We start from the raw sequence: 12881 nt of genomic DNA on the forward strand, positions 1-12881 counted from the left end.
CATAAAGCAGAGCTGCAGCTTTTATGCTGCAGGCACCATACTGTTCCACAGAACACTGTGAGTATGTGAGCATCAAACTTCTCTGTTTGATTAATTCCTCTGTTTCTATTGCTAATCAACAGGTGTCTTAGATACTGACACATTAGAGACACTTCACACAGACTCGTGAACACAAAAGGGCAATTAAACAAAGAAAAATAAAATGGAACTGCTGTTTTGCATTTTTAATCATAATAATATCAGATCTGCTCCTGCATTAATTATGAATATGATTGAGAATGCAAACTTTTTATATTTGTGTTCCAATAAACACAAGTTTTATTTCAAAGAGAACTTGTCATTAATGAGGCTAACATTTATGTAGCAGGAAGCCGATAATGACATGATTCAGTCTGAAGATTAAACATGTTGGAAACCATTTTTTCCTCTCCACTGATCATTGGATATTTTTGATAGAAAATAAACCTTCACCATGACAGACAGAAAACATGATACCTGCAGCAAATAAATACAGTTAAATTAAAGTGAAAGCAAAATTTGGCACAGCAGATAAAAGCAAATTATCTTCAGATTCATACCAGAAACAAGTTTCCTTTTAGAATAATTTCAATCTTGCTTATCATTCACCAGTGCATTATGTAAAGTGCTGGGTTTTAATGGCTTGAAAATAATTGACCACAAAGTCACATGCTCAGTATTTACTTGCTTTACTGCCCTAAGAGGATTGCAGAGAAAGGCCAGGATGCTCTGCATTGCAGATCTGCTTGAACTGGAACTGTTGGAAACATGCACATGTCTTCTGTTTCTGGTCTTTATTTGAAACTTCAACAAACATTTTGCAACCAGAAATGAGCTGTTTTATGAGAACAATGGAGCCTGTTATCCCTTTAAAAATATTATAAACATTATATTTTATTCTTTATTTTAATTCTTTATTAGGGCAAGGGCAAAGATAGAACTATGTGGTCGTTGCAGCTTATTTGTAAGTGTACAAAAACTGTAATTATATAAAACTCATTGGAGCTTAAGAGCATGGAGAAAAAACAAAACTGAATGAATTTATTACAAATAAAATTATAAGGTATAACCTTGGTGATGCATTTTCAAAATGCTCTTCTTCTCCATCTTATTATGGTTATTTGATATAAAGTCTAGAGATCTGGAGAACTAGAGATCTGGAATATGGAGATCTGGAGAATAGCAAACTGTCAAATATCAGCCTTGTCATGAAGACCACATACACAACCATAAAGTTTGATTCTGGAGAAAAAACAAATTTTGAGATGAAGAGATGAAGATTGCGCAGATCAGAATTGTCTCATAAATAAATGACCCAGATTGACTGTGTGTCAGAGTCATGAAGAAGCATGATTGTGAGATTGATTTACTTTCATTACTAAGTTGTGTGAGAGTCTGTGTGACTTTATAAAATAAATTACACACCATGCGTCATCAGTTCCCTTTGAACAGGACATACTTAATCAACAGGTGCAGGTTATATTTCTCTAGCTTCCGTTTATGACCCATTGTGTCAATTACTTGTCTAACCATGAATCACTTTGTGGGGTGAAGAAATCACGATGTGCAACCTTTGGTGTAAAATATGAAAAAAGGATATGTAATTATTGCCAAATATATAAATATATATGTTAAATAAAATATATAATAATTGATTTAATACATCCCAATCTAGCCCAATTCAACTTTATTTGTAAAGCAGCATTGAAAAAAGGTGCTACACAGTGACTAAATACATACAGGACCATACAAACATGTAAACACACACACACACCACACACACATAACCACAAACATACACACACACGCAGATAAAAATAGTCAAAGAAAAACAACTATTGAGGGAAAATGCATTTTGAAATAAGATTTAAAAACAGGAAGAGAGAGGCCTGTCTGATGTTCAAAGGTGACTTATTCCAAAGTTTAGGAGCTGCTACTGCAAAAGCCCGATCCCCTGAGCCCGAAGTCTTGACCCCGGGACAGTCAAAGTCAGCTGATTGGCAGGTCTCAGGGATTCAGAAAGGGCAAAAGGCTGAAGCAGGTCAGAAAGGTAGGGGTGGAACAAGGCCATTTAGACATTTGTAAGCTAGAGGGAGAATTTCAAAATCAATTCTGTATCACACAGGGAGCCAACAAAGGGAGGACAGAATTGGATAAATGAGCTCACATCTGGCATGAAAGGGAGCAGTCCAGGCAGGTTGTGTTAAAGTACGAATTATTCTTTCAAAGTTCTTCCATGCCAGAACAGACTTTAACTTAAATGTCTGTCTGTACTAAAATAAACTTGAAGCAGAGTTGATGTGATTGTCAAGTTTCCAATCAAATCCATAGTTACATGGATTTTAAGCAACGTTAGAAACTTGTTTGTTTATAATATTTTCGCATGTTTTCACTTCAAATAAATGATTCAACAATAATAAAAAACACAGCGATGTTGATTTATTTCATTTTAGACCATATGACAAGTTTATCATGCACTGTAAAATACGCCATTTATTTACAATATTAGAAAATGTATTTATTTATTTTACAGAAACTTTAACAGAAGCTTCAGGAAGCCTCAGAAAAAGAAATAAATCATATATTACAGTTGTAAATGAGCTAAGGCCTGGTACACACATAAAGATTATTGGGCTGTTTATGTTCTGATTTTACCTCTTACCTGACCAAGGATGGCAAACGCCCGATTATCTTAAGTCTTACAACATTTTCCTATGAAATTATCCTTTGGTCTGAGGTGTGTTACGAGTGAATTCATCCTGATAATCCGCTCCAAAACGGGTCCTGCCCGTTTTTCCACAATCTGAAATATTAAACATGTTTAATATTTATGACCAAATATTTTCACGTGTGTGTGGAAAGCCGATGACGCCTGAGTTGTGACTCTGTGGATGGTGACATGGAACGGAATGTAACCAATCAGAGAGCGAGCTCACTGGGGACCAAGGAAGGATATAAACTGTTCACAATGTCTGCAGTCTGTTTATTTTTCAGTATGGATTTTGTATTAACAATAGTCCCAAGACAACCTTTTTCTCATTCGGTATATCCTCTTTCATTCTGGGTGTTTTGTTTTCCGGTTGTTGCTATCTTTCTTCTTCTACGTTTTTGTCAGATCACGTTTGGTCACACGAGATTTCTGGCTTGGAGGACTAGATTGTAGATCAGTTGCGGGACAGAATCAATATATGTGTGTTGATGAGATTATCTGAACACACCACACACAGTATGATCAAAACTGTTACATGTCTGATTTTTTTTTCCTCATGTGTGAGGTCTCAAACAGATAAAAAATCTCATCAGATTAAAAAAAACTTTACGTGTGTACCAGGAAGTGACGTACAGTCAGGAGAGGCAGTGCCTCACTTGTCATGATAAAAAAGTACATAAAAAATAAATATGAATATTTTCCACTGATCTGTGTTAAAAATGCATTTTCAGTATGACTCTACATGTTTTTGACATTTTATTAGATAACATTTCAGAATTTGAGTATTTCACGATTAAATACAGGGCAGAAATTCCGGGAGAGGCAGTGGCGAGTTGTGCCTTACCTCTGACTGACATGCTCGTTTCTGTTCCTAAGTATTTTGCCAACATGAACTTTACAGAAATATTTGTTATACACCATATACAGTCTGTATATTGTCTTTAATGTATTTGCGAGAGAATTATTCCTGTTTATCGTACAATAAAGCACAGATAAATGTCAGCAGGTGAGGCAAACAGTACTCTGCCTCACCTCAAGGGGGCATAGTTGTTGCCAACTTAGCGATATATTTATATATATATTTAACGAGTTTTCAGAGCCCCCTAACAACTTTTTTTTTTTTTTTTTAAAGCGACTAGCGACAAATCTAGCGATAATCTGGTATTATAGGAGACTTTTAGAGCCTGACCTGAATGAATATAGTTTGCTGTTCTCAATGAGGAGACCAAAAGCAATCAAAAGAGGCTTGGTCGTCTTGCAGCAGCAGCTTCCTGCATTCAGAGCAGGAGATGATCACCTCTGTTTCAAGACTAGACTGAAAATAAAACGTACAAAGCTGCTGCTGGCTGATCCCGCGCTGGGATTAAAGATGAGTGTGAAGGAAAACATTTAGAAATTTAAAAGTGTTGTGAAATGTTGCAGACTTATAATTAGAAAAAAAACCTACACTGAATAAAATTAAACTACAAAAAAAGAAAATATTAAGAAGAATTTTCTTTTATATATCATTCTTATTATTTTTACCTTTTAAAACATTTTTAGCTTGTCTTTTTGCTAATTTTTGCCTTTCCCACAACATTTCTCTCCATGGCAGCCTCCATTACAACTATATGTACCAGGCTATTATACACATTTGATGATGACGTCATTTAGTGACTTCTAGCGACTTTTAGGACAGCCAATAGCTACTTTTCTCACTGAAGAATTGGCAACAGTGGGTGTGTGAGTGTAACTGACAGGGGAATGCTGATGGGATATGAAGCATTTCCAGTAGTTGCATGCTGTTGGATGAATATTGAAATAAGATGCTCTTTTCAGTTCTTACTATTGTAAATCTGACTCCAGAGGAGTCAGTGTCTCGCCAGCCATGAACCTCACTGCATGTCAGTGGTACCAGGCCTAACAGTACAGCTAACACTAACACAAGCTGCTATCTGTTAATGGCAGGGATCTCTAACTCTGGTCCTTAAGGGACACTAGATGTTTCCCTGCTTTTCCGTGTCCACCTAACACAAATTAACAGGTCATTTTGCAGAACTTAACAAGATGTTAGCTCCATTTAATTTGTATCAGGTGTTTTGGAGCACTGGAGCACCTACAACATGGAGGACAGTGGTCCCTCAAGTGTGAGATCCTTTGTTAATGGCAATAAATGAGTGATCAATACAATAGAAAATAGCCTGGTCTCACAGAAATATATGAAATGAAAGAGGGATACTGGAGAGGCACGGTGTTTCTTAGCCGGTTGAGCAGGAAAGCAAAAACTCTTCTTTGCAGCAGGCTCAGTTCAGGTTAATTGATGGCCACTGGTACTGGAAAAGGCAAGGAAAAATAAAAGGTTTTGGAGTTTCAGTCAATCAAATTGTCATAAAAAATTCAATTAACATTTTTCTTACCCTAAGCATGTATTTTTAACACCAAAGTTTGAAATCTAACCAAACTCCCAAATGAAAACAATATAAAAATTATAATATATGTATATTTTTAAAATAAGCGTAGCAAGCTTCAACATTAACTCAACTTCTAGGTTGATCCCATTAAAGAATATAAAAATTATTTTTACGGAAAAAAAGAAAAAGCAACCCCTGAAACTTGTTCCTATATGTAGAATTTTTGAGCTTTAACTTTCTTCCTTTCTAAAATGTTGCATTTGTGCTAATAATTGTTTGTTTAAAACCATTTTTTAAAAAACAGTATCCTTATTTGAAACAGGCCTCTTGTGAGAATAATAATGATCTGTAAAGATCCAGCCCCATTCCCTTCTTGTCCCTGAATCATATATTTTGAAAGTTGAAAGTTATAATTTACTTATTGTGATATTGTCTTTTTCTCACTAAGATGTACTTTTGGCACAGCCCATGCCAACACGGCAAAATACAATTAAAAATGGTCACACTCATTTCATTTCTTTGAGATCAAAACACAACGCTACAAGGCCGAAATCAGATTTATTTTTTAAAATCAGGAGCAATCAAACTGTTTGTAAGATTTTGCTAATATTATGAGACAATCTTGTCTGTACTTGTGATATAAAAAAGCACTTTAGTTGTCAACAAGTAAAGAAAAGTTCTACTTAAATCCAATTTATTCACCAATCCACTTTAGTACTGGTATGTAAAAACTGGAGGGCTGATGGTCCCAACCCCTTTTTATCCCTGTCATTCTACCCTTGTGTCAATGACACAAGGGTAGAATGGCTTTACCCATTTTCCCTCCAGCGTTAGCAGCACTGGTAGAAGAATGTGAATGAATGACTGGTGGTGGTTGGAAAGACTGTTGGTGCAAATTTCTTGGCCAAGTTTGTCTCATTTTGCCCAAATGTAGCTGTGGCTACACATGTAGCTTACCACCACCAATCTGTGAATAAATAATGAATTAAATGTAAAGCGTTTTGAGTGCCTTGAAAACTGCTATATAAATCCAGTCTATTATTATTATTAGTCTTTAGCACGAGCACGTCTGTAAAAGCAGGGGGATTTTCGCAGTTTGCTGATCTGGAGCATTTAGGTCTCTGCTAGCACAAAGCTCAAGGGGGAAAGACAACACCAGTGATCTTAGAAAAGCTACCATCGGTCTTAGAAGGCTTGTAAAGACATTTCTAATCACATTACAGTGACAATGATTATTCACAAGTGAAGACAGTTGCTAATTTGTATGGACATCCCAGCAAGGTCGCTCCAGTTCATCTGTGCAGTGCTCAGAGATACTGCGAAAATCCCAAGAGCTTCTAGAGCTTCAGATTCTACAAGCCACAGTTAACATGTTAAATGTTAAAGTTCATACAAGAGATCAAGTTTGGCTTCTTTGGATGGGTTTGCAGGGGACGGTATTTGTTGTTGTTGTTGATGTTTAGCCAAAACGCTGAACTACATATTTATAGAACACCAAACAGCATGCCAGCACAAACACAACACACCAGCTGCACAGCACGGTGGTGGAGGGGTAATGATTGGGCTTGTGTAGCCACAGGATCTAAACCTTTGTCACTCAATTCTGCATCTTGGCTTATTGTATGTTTAATAAATAATTACGTCAAATAAATATTCATTATTGTTCATATGAAGTAGTATTGACTGTTAAAAACTGTGTACAGAACAGATTACTATTAGTGTTACTTTCATACTTTCTTTTTTCATCCAACCATTTGCTAAATGAGCTGTCATGAATGACTTACTTATTTAATACAGCTTTCTTGAGCCATTACATTTTTTTTTTTAATTGGCGAGGAGGAAGAAAAAAGATGACTTGCTGGTAAAATCTGAAGAGATTGAATCTAAATTTCTTTAATGACTTTAGGTGAGCTAGATCTCTAGATAATTATAAGTAATTTTTAGATGACAGGTCCTGTGGTCTCTAACAAGAAGTTTAAAAAGATCCTTGCTGATGAAGACAGTGATTCTTTCCACTTCCATTTTTCATATCAGTTTAAGGGTAGAATGTGTATGAGTAGATTTGATAAGCTATATTTCCCAGTCAAAGATAAGAATCTATGCCACCTAGGAGCTTGCACTTTGCTTTCTGAACTGCCACAGTAAAAAAAGGTGGAAAGGGTGAGAGAGAGGGGTGCTCAAACAGCTTGCTTTGGACAAGAGATGAACTGTGGGGGCTGCATGAAGAGCCTCTACGAGATAAAGAGACTTTTTTGAACTGTGAATCATGCAAACCTACTCCACTAAGAAGAAAGATATAGAGTTGGAAATGAGTACAGTAAGTCCTCTTTTAGACTGAATGAACTGTCCAAAGATTAAAGGTGTTCTATCTTCAGATGCTGGTACAATCCATTAGAAGAGGAACAATGATGAAGGACCTGTCTCAGCATTAGGTTAGATAAAAAAATGAATTAAAAACTGACTCAACAGCCTTGTTTTTCTCATTTTCTCTCTTTATTTTTACACACATATCTATCTATGAACCCATATACCATATGTAGTATAAATTAAGCGTACACACAATAACAAGAAAGCAGAAAGAAAAAAACATTACACCGACTTCATATGTACTCTGTAGGTATCACATAGGTTATAATTCATTTTAAGTTTTATAATCCCCTACATGTTTTGCAAGATGTCACCTCATTAATAAATATAATCAAAATGCATCAACCATACATAAATACTACTTAAATTATACCACAGATGGCATGGACATAATTCTTACTGATGGCTACAGGAATTCAGTCAGGTGGAAAGGAAAGAACTTATTAAACCCTCAAGTAATTAAATCACATTGATATTTCTGGGGTAAAGTCGATGTGATTTATTTATGTGTCGCACTGCCACTACCTTTGCATTTGGAATTGCATCCAGAGATACAACAAAAAGACAATTTTATCCCATAATGAGCTATTAAAATACTCTGATTCACCCTATGAGCCAAAAAAGAATAAATAAATTTAAAAAATTGCCAACATCACTCCATCCAACAAACCATGAGCAGATTTATTACCATGTAATTAAAAGCATCAAAAACATAGGACAAGCCTTCCACTTAGGAATGTTTTTTACAGTACATAGTTTCCATAATAAATCCAAAGAACAACAATGAATAATAAAGTAATGCCCATTCTAACATTTAAACAAAGAACTAGAGGATCACAGGGATAATATCTCTTCTGCTATAACTAATGTCATAATTCATCATTTTAAATATGTACATCAACACCAAATTAAGAGTGGATTTTCCACAGGTAAGGATCTACCTCTCCACCCAGTTTCACAGAATTTTCTTTTGTTGGTTTTGTTGTAGATCCACAAAACTGAACATAGCACCCCTGAACATCAGCCAAATAACGACATGAAGAGATTTACTCTTCAATCAGCACAATGAAGTATTCATTTCATGTCTCTCGCTAAGCACCTGCAAACTCTTTAGAAATGAGCACTTTGTTTGCTCATGTGAAATAATTACAATTAAACTCAAATCCGGTACTCAAATATTAAAAAGACGTGTAAAAAATTTTCTAACTCAAAGAAAAGGCTTTGAATGAATGTTAAAAAAGGATTTTTATTCCCTTGTGTGTAAAACTTAATATAACAGCAAAGTTAACCTTTATAAAAAGTTCAAGTTAGTCTCAACTATAAAATGAAAAAGAAGAGATGCTAAGTGTAGTTTATATGGAACTGAAGTCTGGACTTGTGTAGACTTGAGGTGAGTAAAGCAAGTGCAGACTTCAATGTACTGGGTTTGAGTTTGTGTGATGAGAATGTGTGATTTCTCTGCTGTGCCCTTAAATCTGCACAGTGTGTTTTTCATACAAGATAAAGTACAGATACAAGAGCATCTGCACTGTGATGAAACTGTGGAAAATGTTCAAGTTCCTTCAGCAAGAGATGTTCTCATATATATATATATATATATATATATATATATATATATATATATATATATATATTCTGTCCTTTAAATTGAGTAAATGACATGGTTTTCCATATAAACAATGCTTTACTTTTGTTTTTGTTCTTTCTTTTTCTTTTTTTAATGCTTTTTATTTATTAAACTTGGCATTACTAAAGTAGGAGACATAGGTTTTCTATTAAAATAGCACCAATCAGATGACGTAGTCATTTTAAAGGTGTATCGACCTTGAGGTTAAGGACCATCGATGTAAGTGTGTTAGTAATCTAACACTAGCACCGTGGTGTTTGTGCTCAGTGTAGCTATCGTCTTTCTGCTAATTTATTTTAAGAACAGTAGAACTGTTAAGTCATATTAAAAAAAAAGTTATTAGTTATTAGTTTTCCTGTTTTACTATTATTTGGGTATTACCATAAACAGTATTTATAGGGACATTATTGATTAACCATCGAGTGTGTAAAGATTTTCCAAACACTCAATATAGGCTGTGTATCCATGCCTTCAGGGGATATTACACTGACTAACATTAATTTAAGTGATGTCCAATAATTTACAAATGTGGTAGTATACCTTACTTTACATCACATAATTATTTTTTAAATTCTTTTTGAGTAGAGAATTTTTGTTCCCATAAGCAATGGCATTTATATTTTTATAGTACATTTCATTATACGTAAACCCAATGTGCTAAAGACGTAGAAGAAAACTTATAATCAAACCAAGAGACTTTCAATACATTCATACAAATAGAGGCATAAACATACATGCAAACAAAACACAATGATATCTAAGCAGATCAAACATCCATGATGTGATTGAATGAACAGATTAAAATCTCCGCAGCAGGAGTGATAAATGGACTATACATGCAGACAAACAGAAACAGACAGCTTCCCGTCTGTCTGCAATCCACCGTTTCAAAGAAACGTTTGCTTTAGTTTTTCCTGTCACGCTGTGAAGCTGGAACACAGTGTGAAGCAGGTCAGAACAGAAAGAACCTGAGATGATAGTTTCCTTCTCTCGTAACACCATGGGAAATTTTTCTATTACCCTTTTTGGCATCTTTATTAGATAAGTGTTCGTACTTTTCATGTTTAAGAGGATTTGATAGATGATTGTGACTATTTGAGTTGTGACTCAAGTTACATGTCAACCTCTTCTTTTCAGGGCTTCTTTGTGTCTATAATCTATTGCTACTGCAATGGAGAGGTGAGTGTTTTTTTTTTCATTATTATTATTCAAATGACATCTATCACTGAAAAAATTGAAAGTAAAAAAAAAAAAATTCTGTTTTTTTTTTTTTTTTTTTTAATGTGGTAACATAAAAATCTCCACATCATTTATAAAGTGTGTAAGCTGGTCCATTTGTTACATCCTCCAATTAGATTAGTGCGCATATCATTGCTTGTCAGGTTTAATACTAAACGTGTCCAAAAACCTACACTGAAAGATTTAGTGCATTTTAGTGTTTGGAATTATTTTTATTTTATTACAAGAAAAAAATATTTTACAAAAATCAGTCAAGTTTATATTAAGTGCAGCAGTAGTACAACACAGCTGAACTCCTGCCTGGTGGAAAGTCATGCTAAACCCCTTGATGCTAATACAGCTAGCACAGACAAGTTATAACACACAAGATGTAAATATTATAAACATTTTCCAACTACACCTTCGAAAATATCTTGGCAAAGTTAAAAGTAATATAGATAATTATAAGATTTTGTTTGCTGAATGTTAACAAGCTTGCATTGTGGCTGAGAGGGTGGCAGGTTTTGTGACACAATACTTTAAATCTGTTGAACTGCAGTAAAAAAAAAGACAGTTTGACTGTATTTTACCATCAATACTGACACCTGTATATGAAAGCAAATAAAGTCTAATGGGGCAAAGAAATTATTTATTTTTCTGCTGTACAAAAAGTACTGTGATCATCTGGTCCAATATTAAATATATGTAGAAAACGACTTGTCTTCCCTTACAAAGAAAGATTAATATTTATGTTTAAGAAATGTTAAGAACCATATCACACTGGGTCGCACTCATCGATTCAAAGTCAATATTTTTGTTTAGCATTCCCTTAATTGTATGTCAGCCCATGTGCTTAAATGCGTATAAAATAATGTAGCACAGATACAAACTCTGAACAGGGACCATGGTCTCAGTAGAGGATTTGCTTGCTATACTTCTTAGCAGTGTAACAAAATAAACATAATCCCTTTTGAGACAAACATTTTTCTTAATATTTTACTGCAAATACATCAACCAAACTGAAGCAGTAATGACTCAAAATATATCTTAGGTTTGTGGTATAATTCTTTTTTTTACTAGTTTGTCTTTCCTCCTCACATTGTTACAGGTCCAGACAGAAATAAAGAAAACATGGACACGCTGGAACCTGGCGTTTGAGTGGGAAGGGCCAGTGGTCTGCGGTCGCTACCGTTACGGCTCTGTGGTTGTAGGTCTTAACAACAACAGCACCAGCAGTCAGTCGCACCTGGCTGGTGGTGGGCTCTCCACACGCTCCACCACGCTGGCTTCCAGCCGCGTTTACCGGAGCTCAGGTCCGCCCACGAACAACACACACACCACCCTCCCGGGGTATGTAATCACCAACTCAGATCCATCCATACCTGAGGAACCTGAGGACAGTGGGCCAAAGCGAGTGGATGATATCTCACTGAAGGAAAATCTGCCAGTCCTCAATATAAGTGCTACAGGTGAGGATGAGGAAGAAACACTGTAGCAGTTAGCGAAAGTCAAGAGAGACTGCAGATGGAACCATGCAGCCCATTACTTTCTTATGTAATTTAAACTGAAATGGAAGAAAACAAACCAAAAATCAGACTGTATTCAACATGAATGAGACTGTCAGATAGAGAAGCGATGATAATGAATGCAATTGATGGTCCTGTTTGTGTTTGTGCCAGTAGGAGTAACCAAAATGAAGGAATGTCTGCAAGAAAAATCTGTGATTTACATTTAGATTCAAGCTGCAAACCTGAGCTGCAGGTATTGATAACAAACATTGCAAGCTTGTTAAAATCCTCAACATGTGATGACACAAGAGACCCAGTGCTGAAGGCTGGTGACGGTTGATTTAAACAGCTGGCATTTAAACAAAAGTTAGAGGAGCATAATCTGGCATGTTGGCGAGAAACTGAAGAGATGAAAGGCTTGAGTCAACAAAAGGGCCTTCGCTGTTTCTCATGGGGGGAAACACCATGATACCCTTCATTATCCAAAAGCCCCAGGAGGTTTTTCTCAAGGTTTGACTTGAAGAAAAAAAAAAAAAACAAGAAAAAATGCAGTGCAAAGCAATGATAGTCTGACTTCATGATAAACATTTTTGTAAGCTGCCTTTGCCTTGCTCCAGTTTACAAAGTCAGAGACAATTAAGAAGCTACAATTAAAAGAGAAGCACATAGAGACATTTTATACATAAGAGAAAAAAAATAGTCTGATGTAAGAAAATTGTGGCAGCGCAAGTAGCATGATTACTGTGAAAAAAAAATAAGTTGAAATGTTGTGAAGTGATGAAACTTTGTTTTTTGAAACAAGTGGTTTGGATCTACAATAGATGTAGTGTACGACGGTGTTTCCACAACCTTTATTTAACGGACAATGGGTGTCAGAAAAAAAGAAAACTGTATGTTTTTGGAAAATTCTGTTTAGACATCTGATTGCAGACATGCTATACCAAAGCTTGAGCTTTTGTGACATTAATTCACAAATGTTTACATGGAGACCTCTGCAAAGATTTTGTGTTTCAAGATATTTATTTTCTTTTGTTGTCATTATA

The 12881-nt window shown here is 35.4% G+C and overlaps 1 protein-coding gene and 1 long non-coding RNA gene across 2 annotated transcripts in view; both read left to right on the forward strand.

Moving 5' to 3' along the window:
• pth2ra (parathyroid hormone 2 receptor a) overlaps window positions 1–12385 on the forward strand; it is a 71612-nt gene extending 59227 nt beyond the window's left edge. The window contains exons 12-13 of the mRNA XM_042002595.1: window positions 10250–10291; window positions 11439–12385. Of these exons, the coding sequence (XP_041858529.1) occupies window positions 10250–10291; window positions 11439–11825 (429 nt within the window). The 3' untranslated portion in view covers window positions 11826–12385. The remainder of the gene's footprint in view (window positions 1–10249; window positions 10292–11438) is intronic.
• LOC121650843 lies at window positions 3231–4566 on the forward strand. Its single transcript, XR_006012346.1, has 3 exons — window positions 3231–3244; window positions 4098–4103; window positions 4456–4566. It is a non-coding gene; the product is annotated as an uncharacterized LOC121650843 (long non-coding RNA).
• Window positions 12386–12881: the final 496 nt, after the last annotated feature.

This window comes from Melanotaenia boesemani, chromosome 12 (genome assembly GCF_017639745.1).
Source record: "Melanotaenia boesemani isolate fMelBoe1 chromosome 12, fMelBoe1.pri, whole genome shotgun sequence".
Classification (NCBI taxonomy): Eukaryota; Metazoa; Chordata; class Actinopteri; order Atheriniformes; family Melanotaeniidae; genus Melanotaenia; species Melanotaenia boesemani.